Raw genomic sequence first — 17,706 nt, 5'->3', positions numbered from 1 at the left:
GAAACGAACTATTATACCTGCAACAATCTGGATGAATCTCCAGTTATGCTGAGTGGACAAGAGCAAATCCCAAAATGTTACATACTGTGTGATCCCATTGGTATAACATTCTTGAAAATGGCAAAAAGTAAAGAAATGGAGAAAGATTAGTGGTTGCCAGGGATTAAAGAGGTGGTAAAAGTTGGAGGGAAGTCTACATAGCTGTAGAAGGGTAATTTAAAGGATTGCGGAGGTGATGGAAATGTGCTGTATCTTCACTGTTTCAATGTTAATATCCTAGTTATGATATTGTATTATAGCTTAGAGACATGTTACCATTGGGAGAAACTGAGTAAAAGGTTATAGACTCTGTATGATTTCCTATAGCTACATGGGAATCTACAGTTATTTCAAAATAAAAAGAGGAATTTTAAAATATGAAAAGGTGGAAGCAAAGTCAGCGAAACAAGTATGGCGTTTGTCAGTTATAGCATAAGCCTCAAAACTCTGACATCATAATGGCCAGTGATCTTGACTACTACAGAATCCTGAGCTTTCGTGGATTTGTCCACAGTACTCTGCCAAGTGCTGTAGACATACTCTGGTTTCAGTGCCAAGAATTGGAGAAAAAACGATGTTCGCGTCAATCAGAAAGCACTTTGAGCTTTTTGGTGGTCAGTCAAGGTTTCGCCGCCTCAGGTAGTCTTTTAATATACTATTTTTGATCATCAAAACAGATGGTGGTCACAGGAAGTGTTTTGTTTTATTTCCTCAAAGACATATGAACTAATTTTTAACTTCAGCACTGGTTTCATGAAAAGCTACTGGTGTTCATAGGATTCAGTGCTGCTGAACACAAGTGAGCAGCTTTACATTCCTGGGGTGGAGTGGGGAGTAGGAGACACTTTTTTGGCTCCACGGGGGAGAACTTTCTGTAGATCTATGAACATGTCTGTTCTATTTATCAAAGAGTATTTTCTGTTCAACTTAGTTGTTTTACCTATCATGACCTGAGAGTTATGTTAGAGCGTAGTCATAGCTCAACCAAATAATAGCTAAGCACTACCATACTTAGAAACTTTTTGATGTTTCCAGCATTATTTGCTGATCTTTGAGAATTTTCCCCCAAATTTGAATACTTAGATAAGATTGGGGTCAATCTTCCAGAATCCTCAGTTATCTACATTTTTATGTTCACGTGAAACTGAATTGTAATTACTTCTTTGCAAATCTCCATATCCTTTTATTTTATCTATATGAGGCCACGAATTGTCCTATTTTGGGTGGTTGTTGTTGGTGTGTTGGTGGTGGTGGTTTTTACCTTCTTGTCCTACTCTCTACCTTTGGCCTCTTGGTTCTCCTCTTCCTAACAGTTCCTGACCAGCTTTGCTGCTTTCTTCTTTTCCCCACCTTTAAGAGTCCACATGCCCCAGGGTTTTGTTCCTGAAACTGTTCTCTGTCCATATCAACTCCCTAGGTGACCTCATTTCTTTCAGTAACTTTCTATAACTTACTGACTCCTGAGTTTGAGCTATGAAGCCCTGTTTGGGAGATTGAGTCTAATTTTTAGAGGTGTGTCGAGCTTGACATTTAACATAAACTCCATCACATATCTGACCAGCGACTAGCTGTTCTATGGTGTTTGTGTTTTGCAGGAGAAGCCCTTCCGTTGAGGTGGACACCCACAGCCAAAATACTACATCCTCTGAGGGAGCCAATCATACCCTGCTGATCCACAGCCCCGTAGAACTCAAAAGAGGCTGGAGGAGGCAGAAGCTGCACCTCTTCTTATACAGCGATTTGTTGCTTATATCTAATACCAAGTGCGTATACATGACATGCTCTCCCGAGGATCATAAAATTGCACATTTGCTAACCCTTATTGTAGGAAAATATGACAGTGTCTCTCTTGCCTGGGGCTTGCAGACAGATGATAAAAATAAGAGGGGGAAATTACAGATTGTGATGAGTGCTTCTGATAAAAGGGAGATAGGGTACCGTGTAGAAGATGGGACCATCTTAGAGAGGGGCTGTGCAGGAGAACCTCTCAAGGCGGCAGCCTCTAAACTGGACCTGCGGGGCGAGCAGCAGCCACCATCCCCAGCCAAGGTGCATGAGTCTCCTAGGCGTCTAGGCCCAAGTGGGTGCGGCTCAGTCCCCTGGAGGGAGGAGTTCAGGGAAGGCCAGTGTGACTGGAGCCTAAAGCAGGGGGCGTGACATTAGATGTGATATGGTAGTCAGGTCACAGAGGGTCTCCACAGGCCTGGAAGGGGTTGAAATACTATGCTGAAGGGCGTTTAACTAGGATAGGAGCCATATCTAGTATATATTTTTAGCAGAATTTTCTAACTATTGGAAGATGATGGACTTTTGGGTAAGCAAGAGTGGAAGCAGGGAGACTAGTTAGAGGAGGCAACAGTCCTGATGAACAGTAACAAAGGCTCCATCGTGGGGTTGACAGTGACAATGAAAGATGAGGCCAGACAGATCTGGAATACATGTTGGAGACAGAACCAACTGGGTGCACTTTGCTATCAACCCTGAATACAAATGCAACGAATACCATAGACTTGGTGGCTTAAACAACAGAAACTTATTTTCTGATCGTTCTGGAGGCTGGAGGTCCAAGATCAGGCACCAGCGTAGGGAAGTTCTAATGAGAGCTCTCTTCCTGGCTTGCAGATGGCTGTCCTCTCACTGTGTGTTCACATGGCATTTCCTCAGTGCATGGATGCGGGGAGAGTGGAAGAAAGCTCTCTCCCTCCTCTAACAAGCCCACCAACCCTACTGGATTAGAATCTTAGCCTTATGACCTCATAAGCCTTAATTATATCCTAAAAGCTCCATCTCCAAATATAGTCGTGTTGGCAGTGAGGGCGTCAGGGTGTGAAGGTGTTGGCAGGGAGCGGGGGGAACACAATTCTTCCATTGCAATAACTAGCAGGACTGAGTGCCGCCAACCTTGCACAAATTTTCTCCACAATTTTTAGAAAACTACCTACAAGATCATTCCCATAATACATTTAGGTATAGTCATGATCATTATTAACATGAAAGAAAAATTGTTTTTTTTATTCCAGAAAGAAACAACAAACAAGAAATAGCCTTCTGTGATAACAAACGTACTTCTTCCCTGTCGTGCCTCATCTTTTTAGATGGAGGACCGTGTTATGCCCTGAATCAGTCTGTTCCAATTAATAATCTGAGTTTAGCACCCAGTTTTTCCACTTGCCGTAAGAAGGGGTGGAGGGAATGAATGAAGTTTCCTTTTACCTCAGCTCACCTTCAGACTTCAGGTGAAAACTCACTCATCTTTAGACTGATGCTACAGAAATCAACACAAATGGAATAAACAGCTGATTGCTACCTATGTAGTTGGTCAGAATAAGTAAAATTTAGCTTGTATGTAATAATAAGGGGGATTAAAATGTTTATTTCTTCACAAAGAAATTATATTTCTCCAGTTGTGTGGGATGTTAATATTCAGTGAAAATTGTTTTGAGGTTTTTGTCCTTTCTTTTTCATACTACATACACTAGAAAATTCTGTTCTCAAGAATTAAACTCAGATGAAACCTTCAATATCACTTTTGATATTCATTAGAATGCTTAATAAGTTATTTTTCAAATAAAATTATTACCTCTGTTGTTTAGAACAGGATCTGCTTTGTAAATACTAAGATATTAATACTAGTAGAGGTCCATGAAGAATTTACAAATGGGAAGGGACTGTACGTAGCTCACACTGTCTTTAGACATCACTATCCTCATGTTTAGTTATTGAAGAATACAGAAACAATGAAAAATGAATTTTATTTAGGTCAAAAGATGACGATTACTATTAATTTACCAGTGAAATGACAGATACTTACAGAATACACCACAATCCCTTCTCCTAAGCATCTAAGGGGACACCCCTGTGTAAAGAGAAATCTCCCTAGACTCCTATAAATTCCACAAACCATTGGGGCTTACTCCCTGGTATAAAGGTTGAGGTAAAGGAAAGGAGAGGGGTATCCATAGTAAGGGACACACGATAGAAATGAAAACTGCAGCCCTCCTCTCCCTTCTTCTCGAGTTAGTTTACATTAGCTTTGTTCTTTCTGACTTCTACTGAGAAAATCTCACTGAGTTGTGACTGAGTGTGAAGAAACACAATGAGACCCTAGGAGAATCACTGTAGTATAAAGCTTTGTTGTGATACAGTTTAAACATTTCCAAGCTAGCATCTAGCTCTGTTGGTATAATATCATGAGATATATCATCTCACTCCACAAATAAAAGAACAATCCCATCAGAAGGCCTGGTGGCTCTGTGGGAAGAGGTGGGGCTGAGGACAGGCAAGAGGAGGAGGCTTCTTCAGGGACCTACAGGTCAACACCCATGGAGGCCAAGTGGTTACGAGCACAGGCTCATGAGTCAGGTTGTCTGAGTTCAAACCGTTTCTGTTGCTTTTGGCAATTCACTTAACCTCTCTGTGAGTTTCCTCCTCTGTAAAATGGGGCTAAAAAAGAGTGCCTGGTGTGGTTGTTTGACAATTAAAGGAAATAGTGTTTATAAAATATTTACAACAGTGCTTGGCATATGGTAAGTGCTCAATGTTATAGGACATTGGAAACCATGCTCTGGACTTTTGGATAACTCCTAGGTTTGGTTTCAAGGGAGTGGATAATTTTGGCACTTCATTTCACTAAGAAGAGAATTACTGAAATGACTTTTGCAAGGTCAGTGTATTGGGAAGTTTCTGCACAGTACTTTGGGTGTCAATACACATGGATATCTACATCAGAAAAAAAAATCTATAAAATCCAGCAGATATGTGTCTATCTTCCCCATTGGCCATATATTTTTAGCTTCATAATGTCTTTAGAATTACTATGTAGAAAAAGAATTTTATCTGATAATTGTGTTTCATAGAAATCTTAAAATACACAGACATAGGGTAAAACTGTTGAAATTAAGTGTAGAAAAAAGCCACCTTGAATTATAAGGTATGTTTCCATATATATATATATATATATATTCATAGTGCCCACTGAATCTAGATTATCCTTCAAGTGGGCTTCCTGCAAAATTATTTTCATTTCATAAATCCCACTGAAGAGTTGTAGCTTTAACTGTTCCATGAATCAGTAGAGTCACAGGGATTTCTGCACATGCGGTGTCTTTGATCTCATTCTACCTTTAGTGTTTCTACATGTGGTTCTGGCTAGTGGGGAGTTCCAGAGCAGTGTGCCCAAGTCCCCTAGGCATCTTTCATAGGACTTGTAAAGATCTAAATCCTAGGCCCACCTAAGTGTTAAATTTGTGAATTAACCAAAAGATATGGTAGTTTCCATATCAGAAGTCAAAAGAGAATCAGCAGAAACTGTCAGAAAGCAGTTTCACTGGTGACAATCACCTTCTGACTCCCCAGAGATAAATGGGAAGTATGTCTATCACTTACACATGAGACACCCTAGCCACTGGTCTGAGATTGACTGACTGATTTTTCAGTTGGGGTTCAGCCTGTATGCTAACAGTTTTTCAGTTTTAGCTATAATCAAAGAGAAAATTGTATGAACAAAATCTTAAGAAAGGAAACTTAAAATAACCTATACTAAAAAATCTTTTTAAAAATTAAGGTTGAAAATGTATTTTAAATCTCTCTAATCCCAGCTTTTATTTTGCCTGTCTCTGCTAGGAAAAAAGACTGTATAATTATTTTTACAAACCATGTACCATGTATCTTTGTTCAGCCCCTCAATACTTTTTGAAGTAGGCAAGACGTGAATGTATAATAAATTATAATTACAAAGATACATATATAATATATAGTGTCATAAATAACAAATATAAGAATGAGTTAATGGTTCTCTAAAAAAAGCTCTAAAATATAAACGATGGTCCATACTCAACACTCAACATTCAGAAAATGCCTATTTCCTGCCATCGAGGAAGTGTTTTCAGGGCCTTCCTGGACCAGCCTCTGCTCAGCACACACTTTGAAAAGGTCTATCAAACTACTCGCTATGCTGTGCACACAGAGTAACAGAGATGAAGGAGACATGCTTTGCCCTGGAGCAGTGAGAACTAGCATCCTTAGCATGAACACAGCTTCTCCCATTACATTTAAGAAACAGACTAACAGAAGTGTTGTTTGGTTCTTTCCAGGTATAAAAAGAACTTTAAGGTAAAAAATGAAATACCACTGAGCACCATGTGGACTGCCAACTGTACAGACAAAATTGGTGAAGCCAACATTGGTGCCAGGAAGTCCTTTGTCCTAGGCTGGCCCACGGTGAACTTTGTGGCCACCTTCAGGTAAGACCTACAGCTTGGTCCTGTATTTGTAAGGGTTAAAAAAGGAAAACACTTAAATCTGATCGTATATCACGCCAGTGACTCACCTTTTGACAGCCCATGACACCTGTATGCCTTGTACTTTCCCCAAAAACGGTTTTTATGTGCAAATACGTGCATATTGATCATAAATAGTGGGAACTACTGGAATAACTTCCTTTGGTTTTGACCAGCGGTTTTTCAATGGGCCATGTGAGCTTGGGAAGTTGCATCTTCATGTGTTCATGGTGTTCGTGTATCTGGAAGGAGGAGCATGAGAGCAAGACCCTAGGAACCCGCTCCAACTTCCTGCCCCCTAATCTCAAGGGAGTATCTGTGTCTTTAAATCACTAGAATATCTTTCTTGAGCAAGTACAATTACATTTGAAAAACTGACTTTGTATTCCCAAATTAATTCCCTTAAAAACAGGATTTAATTAGACACATAACATTCATCATTTCATCAAATACTAGGTCGCCTACATTGCTGTGTACAGGTTATCTTATTTGGTGTCTGCAGAGGGGTGACAGTCTAAAACAAAGGTATGATTTCATGGAGTACAGGTCAGTTTTCCAAGACGCATCCTTAGGCTGGAGTGAGGATGGGGAATGTGGACATCCTAGGTCGACACTGCTGGGTTCCCAGGGGTCACGCAACACTTATGCCTGCCCTTCGGGAACAACCACACCTCAAGTCTCATTCTTATGCACACTGAGTGCTCATCACAGGCACTCAACACTCCTCTTTCTTGTCCCCCCCGCCCCACTCCACCAAAATCTCTGGCACCATCACAAAGACAGGACAATGAAAATGTTGCCAAGTTGTTAATTTATACTCTATTCTAGAATGCAGCTGTTGACTTCAGGAACGTTTTCAAAGCTTTTTGGGAAGAAACATGATTTGTGTCATTTTCTACATGTCTACTTTCCATGACTTACTTCTCGAAAGATTATCAGCTCCTATGGCTTAACATCTTTTCCATGTTGCAAGTGAAAGGAAGCAGTTTCAACTGGGAATATTCAAAGATTATGATAAGGGAGGGTCCAAGATTCTTGTTTTCTAGTGAGGGGGGAATGCGAAAGGCAGGTTCACACGTGTCATACTGGCTAAAAATCTGTGTAAGAACATATACGGCATGTATGACAATGCCTGGCACCTAGCGCTTTTGCCATTGGCTGTTTTGCTCTCCCACAGACTGCCATGAGTAATTAGAAGCTGTGTCATGTACATATGTCGGTTGCGGAGATAAGTGGGCATTTCCACTTCCTGATTAAAACACGTCCTGAAATGGTGATGGAGGGGGCAGGAGCAGCGTTGCGGACAGGAAAATAAAATGTGGCAGCCCCTGGAGAACATATATATTCTGGGTATATACCCAAAGGAAATGAAAACACACATCCACACAAAAATTTATACACACATGCTCACAGAAGCATTATCCACAATAGCCAAATAAACAAGCCTAAGTGTTCATCAGCTGATGAATGTATAAACAAAATGTGGTACAGGGCCTGAGGGTGGGGGGATGGGGAGTGACTGCTTAATGGACACTGGGTTTGCTTTTGGGTGATGAAAATGCTCCAGAACCAGATAGTGGTGACGGTTGCACAATACTGTTAATGTACTGAAGGTCACTCATGGTCAATTTTATGTTATGTGAAATTTACTACAATAAATAAAAGCTAGTAAGTGATAAGTCCACACATGAATGAGACTTAAAACATTTTCAGCTTTGGATAGTAAATGCTGCACAAACTTTAGCAGACAAACTACTACTCTTTAATAACTTAGCAGTAGGTAGACTGATCTCGATCAGAGGATCACAGTACTGAAAAACGTGTTTTCTAGAAACTAATTTAATGTATTACAATCTGCTATACGCTATACACATAAAGGAATAAAATACTGTAGGGTTTTTTCCCTAAAAAGATACTCTTGTTTCTGGGACAAGACAGTTCCATCCAAATGCCAGTTCCTAAGTATGATGTAATCTGAATAATAATGTTCTTTATACCTGAATCGCACTTCCAGCTGCAAGAACACTCTGAGGTATAATTAACCTTTCTTCAGTTCTGAAAACTGAAGCTCAGAGTGGTTAAGTGACTTGCCCGTGATGACACAACTTGCATCACACAGCTGCAATCAAGTGTTTAGATTCCAAACCAATTTCTCTTAAGATCTACTTGCGATCGCTGTAATACTGCTTGAAAAAGAGCAGAGTCCATCCATCAAAAGCCCAGTTATGAGGAAGGTACAACTTACACATGCATACACATCGGTTAACAACTGGCTGCTGATATTTTTATCTGGAATGGCACTTGATATGTTAGTACAAGTCTTAATATGTTAGTGTAAGTATTTCATGTAATTTTTTCTCCCATTTTTTAATATTACAGTTCTTCCAAACTAAAGGAAAAATGGCACTCTTTCCTTCAAAGGTATTTTGTATACGTATCTTAAATCTTTAATCCATGATAGAAGAATACAAATCTCTTCAAGGCAGTGCCCCCAAACTTTTCTCCCTCTCTTTGGTAGGAATTGTTAGACTACCCTCTTGTGTAGATTTATCATGGCTCCTACTGCAAATACTGTTCTCTCATTTACATGTATGTTCTGCTTATTTTTGAGGAAGTTCTGATTATCACTCTCATCTTTCCCTTTTCTCCATCCTGATGGCCGGAGCTACCATTATTCTCAAAACATATATTAAATTTCCATAAGTGCAGGTTACTGACTGTACTGAATGATTCTCAAAGCAACTGCTACTTCCTACCCTTGAACCCAGGAAGGCACTGGGCCTGCCAATCTAGGCAGGAAAGCTTTGAGGACTGGATCTGCTGCCCACATCTCACATGACAAAGGAGACCTGTTATTTTCTGGGTCATATCTTATTTTCCTGAAACATTTTTGCATATTTTCTTCCAACCCCTAATTTGATTTTGTTGAGTCTATCTATATGCTTTGAGAATAAAAAAGACTATTTAAAATATTAGCAACACAGATTGATTTGAAAATAAGCTAATAGCTAATTCGTCTACTCTGTTTTGGGTTATTACTGAATTTTATTAGGTACATCAAGTTAGCCAAAGAGAAGGACCAGCCAAAAAGCATTCCCCTCAAAATCTTCACTGAGGACATCAAGAACTGTGCCTGTGTAAGTGTTTTTAAGATCAAACATGAAATTCCAAGTTCTTGGCTTAGCAAAATGAAACTGATAGACATATACAGGAGAGAGCAAGAGAGAGAGAGAGAGATGGGATGGGTGGGAGGGAGGGAGAATGAAAGAGAGTGGAAAGAGAGAGGGAGTATTTAGAAAGTACTATGTGGGAACATGTATTTTCCTATAAAAATGTGTGTCTACACACACACACACACACACACACACACAAGGGTGAGTCAGAAATGATCTGCACTCTGGCTGTAGAATTTAACTTTCAGAAAAGACAAATACATCATTTTTCGATGTAATCTCCTCGCTTTTCAACACACTTTGTCCGTCAACAAGCTTTCGTATTCCCTCATTAAAAATGTTCAAATGCACTGCTGTCTTCACTTCTTCATCAGAAGTGAATCTGGCTCCTTCTTGATGGCTAACACTTGTGTGACCTTCCTTGAACTCCTCTATCCATTCATACACACTTCGTCACAACAAAACACTTTCTCCATACTGCGCACAAAGTCTTCGATAAATATCGGCACCGGGTACACCCTCAGACCACAAAAAACAAATCACTGCACGCTGCTCTTCTTTTGTGCAGATCACAAGTGGGGCATCCATTTTTGCTTGCACTGCAGTTACAAATGAACTGATGTAACACGTTCACACCTCCACACCAGTGACTGCGGAGACAGTAGCCTTGAACAGAAAGCGCTGATAAGACAGTACAGCCAACAGAAGTTTTAATATAACCGGAGTGTGGATAATTTTTGACTCTCCCTCATAAAAAGTGAATCCTAGGCAATATGAAGCAAGAGGAATCCACGATAGCTACACTGTTTAAGCATGGAAAGAATACTGACCGTTAAGTGTCCATAATATTTCTCTGGATTCTTCTAATAACGACTTTAGTGGTTCACTGTAATAAAGTAATTTTCATAAGCAGGTATTTCCTATTGAAATTAAACATTTTTTCTTCTAATTGTTGCTACTTACATACATTGTGGTTTGGATTGTTTCCACAGTTTTTTTTTTTTCCTGTGATGTTTTTATTTGGAATAATTGCAAACTTACAGAAAAGCAACAAAAATAAAAACAGTGCAAAGAATACTCCACATACCCTTGACCTAGATTCATCTATTTATGAACACTTTGTTCCATTTGCTTTATCATTTCTCCCTCCCTCTCTCTCTCTCTCTCTCTGTAGGTGTATGTGTCTAACTATTTTTGAGGGTCATACATACACCATGGCCCTTTATGCTTAAATACTGAGGTATCTCCTAAGAATGAGCATCTTCTCTCATATAACCACCACACAGTTATGACCTTTACTAAATTTAACATTGATGTAATACTTTAATCAACCATTCATGTTCCCATTTTGTCAGCTGACCTCAGTGCTGTCCCCTTTCCAGTACAGGATCAAGGGGATGGTGTTCCTTTTAGTCATGTCAAATGCAGAAGTCTTCTGAAAGGTCTTTCATTCTGAAGAATGTCAGGATCAAATTGAGCTGAAAGGGATGACACTCTGAAATTACCAGCATATTTCTACCTGATTTTGTTTCCGCTGTTGGAGAAAAAAAAGAGTCACAGCATTAGCCCCAGTTATCTGTATATAATTTAATTTCTGAACGTGTACTGTAGTAGCCAAAACATTTACAGTGACAAGATATTCTGGGTATTTTTTATGACATTCTGTTCTGCTCTAGTTTACAGTAGCTCTAGATCACACAAAATAGTATTTGCAGACAGAAGAAGAGGTAGTTTAAGACAGTTATTTCCTGGCCAACAGCAAAAGCCATGCAAATATTCTGATCTGTTTCTGAGCACCAGATAAATGCAATGGTTGAGGGAGATGAGACTAGAGAATTCTCCTGTAGCAAAGCCCACTCTTTATCTCTGCCAGCTTTGATTTGTGGCAGCGGGTTACACTCAGAATTTTTCACAGAAAATCACCTTGAAATTTTAAAAAATCAACTTTATATATAATTTACACAAAATAAACATTTCTGATGTTTTTCATTCCTGAAGATCCAAGTTTCCCTCTGGTACTACCTCATTTCATCCTGAGGAAACTGTCCTTAGCTTTTCTTGTACAGATCTGGTGCTAACAGATTTTCTTAGTTTCTTTTATCTAAAAATGTCTTTACTTTGGGAGACTTCCCTGGCAGCCAAGTGGTTAAGACGTTGCCTTCCAATGCAAGGGGTGCAGGTTCAATCCCTGGTCAGGGAGATAAGATCCCACGTGCCTCAGGGTCAAAAAAAAACAAAAAACATAAGACAGAAGCAATATCGTAATAAAGTCAATAAAGACTTTTTAAAAAGTCTATCTCACCTTAACTCTTGAAGGCTATTTTTGCTGGCTATAGAATTTTGTTTGCAAATGTTTTCCTTTCAGCACTTTAAGGATGTTCCATTGTCTTTTAGTCTCTGTGTTTTCTGATGAGTATTCTGTGCTCAAACATTAATCCCCTGTATGTGATTTGTCATTTTTCTTTGGCTGCTTTCAAGATTTTTTTCTTTATTTTTCGTTTTTAGCAGCGTGGCGATGAAGTTTCAAAGCATGGTCTTTTTTGAATCTGCCTGTTTAGCATTTTCTGAACTTCTTGAATTTGTACATTTATGTCTTTCACCAAGTTTGCAAAATTTTAATCATTATTACCTCATATTAATTTTCTATAAATTGTCTTCCTATTTTTTTGGAGCAGTTTCTTAATGTGATGTGTGGTAGAGCTATTATAAATACCCTATTCACTGGCAGAGTTTGGAATGGAACTGGAATCTTTAAAATTTTCAATCTCATTTCCTAGATTCATTGATTTTATTTAATTGACTCAACAGATTTCTTTTTTTAAATTAATTAACTAATTAATTTATTTTTGGCTGCATTGGGTCTTTGTTGCTGTGCACGAGGGCGTTCTCTAGTTGCAGCGAGAGGAGACTACTCTTCATTGCAGTGCGCAGGCTTCTCATTGCGGTGGCTTCTCTTGCTGCAGAGCACAGGCTCTAGGCGTGCAGGCTTCAGTAGCTGTGGCACACGGGTGGAGCAGTTGTCACTTTCGGGCTCGAGAGCGCAGCCTCAGTAGTTGTGGCACACGGGCTTGGTTGCTCCTCGGAATGAGGGATCTTCCCTGACCAGGGATCGAACCTGCGTCCCCTGCATTGTCAGCTGGATTCTTAACCACTGTGCCACCAGGGAAGTCCTCAACAGATTTCAATCATGAAAATCTTAGTACCCATGATACCTGACACAGAGAAAGTACTCAATAAATAGTAGTTTTTTTAGAAATATATTTTACAGCCAGCTCTTATTCTAATTTTACTAATTTACTTTACTATGTAATTGCAAAGCAATAAAACCATACTATAAAAACACAACTCAGGAAGAGAGAAGAGGGTCCAGATCCTTCTTTTTAAACTATCCTTCCTCTATTATAGACACAGCCTTAAGGTGCTGAAGACCAGCCCATGTGCCCTCTCAGAATTCTGTCTTTCTCTTTCTTACTTAAGCTTCTATATTTTGTGTGCCACAAATCCTTTAAGAGAAATATCTGTTTTACTGAAATGCTTTCTCCTAGCTAGCTTCATGTTATATAAAGAAATGGAAATCAACTATAATTAGGGGTTTGTGTTCTACATGCGCTTTACATTGTCATTACCTGAAAACAAGCTTTGCCTTTAGAATATGGATAATAATTTGACAATAGTTATTTACTCACCTGTTTAAAACTTATTTATAGCAATTTTTCTTGCTTCTTGCAGTCTGTAACTATAACAGTAACAAATTCAGACACAGTGAATGATGTTATCAACATGTCACTTTCAAAGCTAGGAATAACTGTAAGTACCTGAAAGTTATTTTTAGTTAAAAACCAACTTTGATTTTTGAGATTCGTGTGTGTGTGTGTGTGTGTGTGTGTGTGTGTAATGTACCTACCATCATAAGACAGCTGATTATTACAGATATGTAAGTCATATTTTGTCCCCTAAATTTAGAAGTTGAAGGCAGCAAAGCTATATTATTAGCCTATGCATGTTATTCTTGTATTCTCATTTTAAATTTTGTGTGAGTTGAAAGTCACAGCATAATGAAATCGGGCTATAATTTTAGAGTGCTAATGAAAACATGTGCTTTTTATTGTCTATATTATATATATAGGCAATAAAATATTATAAGATTCTAAACATCTCCTCCTCTCTAGGACTGTTCTTTCTGTATCTTCATTCCTGATTCCTCTAGTCCCATCCCTATTTATCCTGATTGCCACCTGAGGACTCAATCTCAGCATCAGAAATCCTAAATGATATGTTTTGTTGTAAATTTGACGTAAAGACCACCTGGCTAGACACTACATCCCCTTGATGCAGGTCCTGAGAACTAGATGGCTAATGCCACCTGTGAACTGGTAAAGAAGATAAGTTCTGAGTAAGACCATGGATCTGGGGGCATCTGTGTACACATCACTTTCATCTTGTTTTGCTTTCAAGTGTCTGTTCCTTTTTTTTTTTTTTTGATATTTTGATTATTTTATTTGTTAAAGCTCTTTATTGGAATATAATTGCTTTACACTCTTGTACCAGTTTTTGAGGTACACCAAAGTCAACCAGCTGTATTTATACACATATCCCCATATTCCCTCCCTCCCGCGACTCCCTCTCCTTTATGTTTTGATAGGACTGTTATGGCTTGTAAGAATTTTTTGGTGAAAGAGATGGCTATGGGGATGAGGGTGCATAGGGGAAAAGAGAGGGAGAGGGACATTCAGATGGACAGAATTGAAAAAAGCACTTGTAAAGCACGGCTCCTTATATAAAATTTATATATACAAATATGAATATATATTTATATATATATATATATATACATAAATGCGAAAATGTCTTGCTATTGTGAAATGACATAATTAAAATGTTTGTATTTAAGTTTTGTCTGACTCAGTGGTGTAATAAAGCCCCTTAAAAACTCAGGGCAGCCAGAATTTTATATAAGAAAGCGTTGATTCTGTAAAAATGGAATTTAATAATACATTATAAATAAAATTGAATTTATATGCACTGGGTGAAGTACTCCTCTGCATTGATTTCTAACCTATTTGATATGTATGTCCTGAATAAGAATTAAATCTTACAAGAGAGTGGTTTTAGGGATAAGGCTGGGGAGACTCATTAATGTTACAGCTCATTTTATTTCATTTTTGTAATTTTCCTTTGCTTAAAGTGATCAATCTCACTAGACAAGAAAAAATTTCTATTTTAATGAAGAATTGGGGTTATTTGTTATTATATGTGTATGCCTGATTTAAGGGATTCCAACATAGTTTTTTCAATCTTTACCTTAAAAGAAAAGATTTTTTATTAGCTTTCACTTCTTATTTGCAATACAATTTTGAGCAGGTTTAGCTGTGTGTGTGTGTGTGTGACTGCTTCCACTACCTGGGACCTTGCCTCCTTCATGGCAAGGCCATGGTTTTTAATCAGAAGTCAAGGGCAAGCATAGTACCTATCACCAACAACTCTATTTCAAACATTTTTTTGCTTTATCCGCTCCTGGAGGACTCTTTAATTCAGCATTTTTTATAATTTAGGCTTGTTTCAAATGGGATATCCAATATTCCTAGGCAGTGATTGTTTTCTGCATCTGACACTCTCTAGGCTACAGTCCTTGTCCCTTCTCTCCCTTGAATGGCACTCATCTACATCAGAGCCAGTGGGCTGACTTGATTCTGCCATCTACTCAAAGCCTCTTGGGCATCTGTCTCCTTTTGCTCATGGTTGCTGAGCTTATGATGCCTTTCAAGTTGTACTTTGCTCAGGAATGGTCATGGCAGAGTGTGTGGCTCTCTGGACAACATGCTTGTCTGGGCTGGGATATTCGAAGCCAAAAGCCAACATTCTCCAAGGAATCTAGAGACAGCAGAAAGCAGGACTCCTGAGATTAGACTTCTCCTCCACAGCGAAGGGGCATTACTGCGATTTTTTTTATGCCATGGGCCGCCCACAAAGTGAGGGGCTAATTGCACTGTGGTACCATAGATCCCCACCCTTTACCAAAAAGGACAAGAATCTCAGAAGGTCCACTGGAGGCTGCGAAAGAGACAGGAGATGCTGAAATCAGCATTGTTAACTCAAAAATTGTAGCCACCCCCATGCACCACATAGCATTTATACTGGCCCAAATTCTTTCTCTTTGGAAGTATAAAAGTGCTAAGGAAATGGGTTCTTCAAGTACCTACTGGGAAGATTTGCTGTGACACACAGTTCTTTTTGTCTCCAAGGGCTCTGAGAAAGATTACCAGCTGTGGGCCAGTTCTGGTAAGAAAGAGGCCTCATACCCACTCATCGGTAAGTGTCAGGGAAAACCTAAGATGGGGTTGATTGGGTTCAAAACTGTAACTCTAAAGTCTCAAAGTAACAGCTGATCAGTCTTGAACTTAAATACCCTTAAAAATGAAAATCTCATGCAATATTTATTCATACATTTATTAACTAATTCCAAGCACTTACTCTATCCTGAGCACTAATAACATCTCTTCATTCAGCAACTTATGGTCTAGCTGGGGAGAGAAATGGGAATTTTTCTTCTTTACTTTTTTCACTTGACAAACAGACTTGTCTTGAAAACATTGATTTACCTCCCTACGTACTTACTTACTTAGGTATGAAAGCAACACAAACTGGAATTTCTTTTTCTCATACATTACTTTTCTTTTCTTAAGCTCTTTATTGGAATATAATTGCTTCACACTGTTGTGCCAGTTTTGCTGTACAACAAAGTGAATCAGCTGTATTTATACATATATCCCCATATCCTCTCCCTCCTGCGACTCCTTCCCACCTTCCCTATACTTTTCATATTCCAGTCTTGAAGTCCTCTGATCCATTTCCTAACTACTAAGCAGTCTCTATTTTGTGAGACTCTTCTAAAATCCAGCCATGCCTCTGTACCCGAGTACATTTATTTAATAATCTGCTCTGTGCCCAAAACTTTTCTCAGCATCATAAAGAGAATGAGATAATCACACTCAGATTCTTCAAGTCTTCACTGACTAAACCACCTGTACTTTGCTGTTTCTCAAGCTGTTTACCAGCATTGCTCTTGAGGTTTTTGATACGTAGATTCCATCTTTCCTACAATAGTTATTATATAATAGTTAGAAATAATAATAATATAATAATAGCTAAAAATAATCTAGCTTTTCTAAAGCTAGGAAAGACTTGCTTTTCTTAGATCAGCAAGTCTGTTCAGTGTGGTCAGTGAAAAAAGGAGGGAATAAAACAAAGGAAAGGACAAAACCTATAGCAGAACTTGCAATACAGTAATGGTGACAATGATTTCTGCTAGAAATCTTAGAGCATTCCCTCTTTTTTCTTTTTTTAATCTGTTCAATAATCCTGTGAGGCTTTTACTCTTTCAAGTGACCTGAAGAACGTTTTCAAGTGATCTAGAAAATCTAATCAACTGAGCTTTTTCTGTGATATGTATATTCCCAGTCTCAGAAATACATGGAGTCACCAAGCACCAAGCTGAGGACAAACTCCCCTCACCTATTTCATGTGTTTTTCTTTTTTAATGTTGACATTTTTGTAAAAGTCCACCAGCAATAAGGTGAAAAAAATCGAATACTTAAATATATTTATTTTAATGAAATGCATTCATTTAAACAAAACCATGTAAATGACAATCTTTAGGCTTAGAACAGCTTCACGCACCGTGGCTGGCTCTAAGGACTCCTAAGAGCCTGGCCTTCATGATGCTACCTCAGCAGTCACCCTGAATGCATTTCCTAACCTGCTCTCAACTCACAGTTATGGATTAGCTCCTGGTTATCCTGGTGATTTGGTTGCATTTTATTGCTGTCATGGAAGCTTCTTTTGCTTTAAAGGATGGAAGTCACTGTGATTCTTGCTCTGAACAGAACGCTGACATTGCACTTATGTTAGATGAAAAGCAAAAGCAAGAGCTCCCCAAGTTACATTCAATAATAAATCAGAAACAAAAGAAAAGGAACTTTCCTTCTATTCTTAAAAAATGAAATCCACGTCACAACACAGGGTCTTTGGGCATTCTATGGAGAGGAAGCAATGTAAAGCATGAAAGAGCAAAACAAATCACTTGGCAGGCAACTCCTGAGGATTTCTGGTGCGGTTTTCCACTCTGTAAACACTGGTTTGCACTTTGCTTCCGGGTTTCCACCACCGCGCAGCCTTGCCTCTGATCACTGCCTCGCAGGAACCCCCGCCACGGAGGG

General features: G+C 38.8%; 1 protein-coding gene across 1 annotated transcript in view; it reads left to right on the top strand.

Annotated features, from left to right (window-relative positions):
- The first annotated feature begins 613 nt into the window (after nt 1-613).
- The window catches only part of LOC130844447 (rho GTPase-activating protein 20-like), a 29,343-nt gene continuing 12,250 nt past the window's right edge, over nt 614-17,706 (top strand). The window contains exons 1-7 of the mRNA XM_057720692.1: nt 614-678; nt 1,635-1,802; nt 6,132-6,281; nt 8,697-8,738; nt 9,370-9,454; nt 13,220-13,297; nt 15,733-15,799. Coding sequence (XP_057576675.1) covers nt 614-678; nt 1,635-1,802; nt 6,132-6,281; nt 8,697-8,738; nt 9,370-9,454; nt 13,220-13,297; nt 15,733-15,799 — 655 coding nt within the window. The remainder of the gene's footprint in view (nt 679-1,634; nt 1,803-6,131; nt 6,282-8,696; nt 8,739-9,369; nt 9,455-13,219; nt 13,298-15,732; nt 15,800-17,706) is intronic.

The sequence above is a fragment of the Hippopotamus amphibius genome, chromosome 2 (assembly GCF_030028045.1).
Source record: "Hippopotamus amphibius kiboko isolate mHipAmp2 chromosome 2, mHipAmp2.hap2, whole genome shotgun sequence".
Classification (NCBI taxonomy): domain Eukaryota; kingdom Metazoa; phylum Chordata; class Mammalia; order Artiodactyla; family Hippopotamidae; genus Hippopotamus; species Hippopotamus amphibius.
The sequence above is the reverse complement of the archived record's forward strand: the minus strand, read 5'-3'. Positions and strand labels throughout refer to the sequence as shown.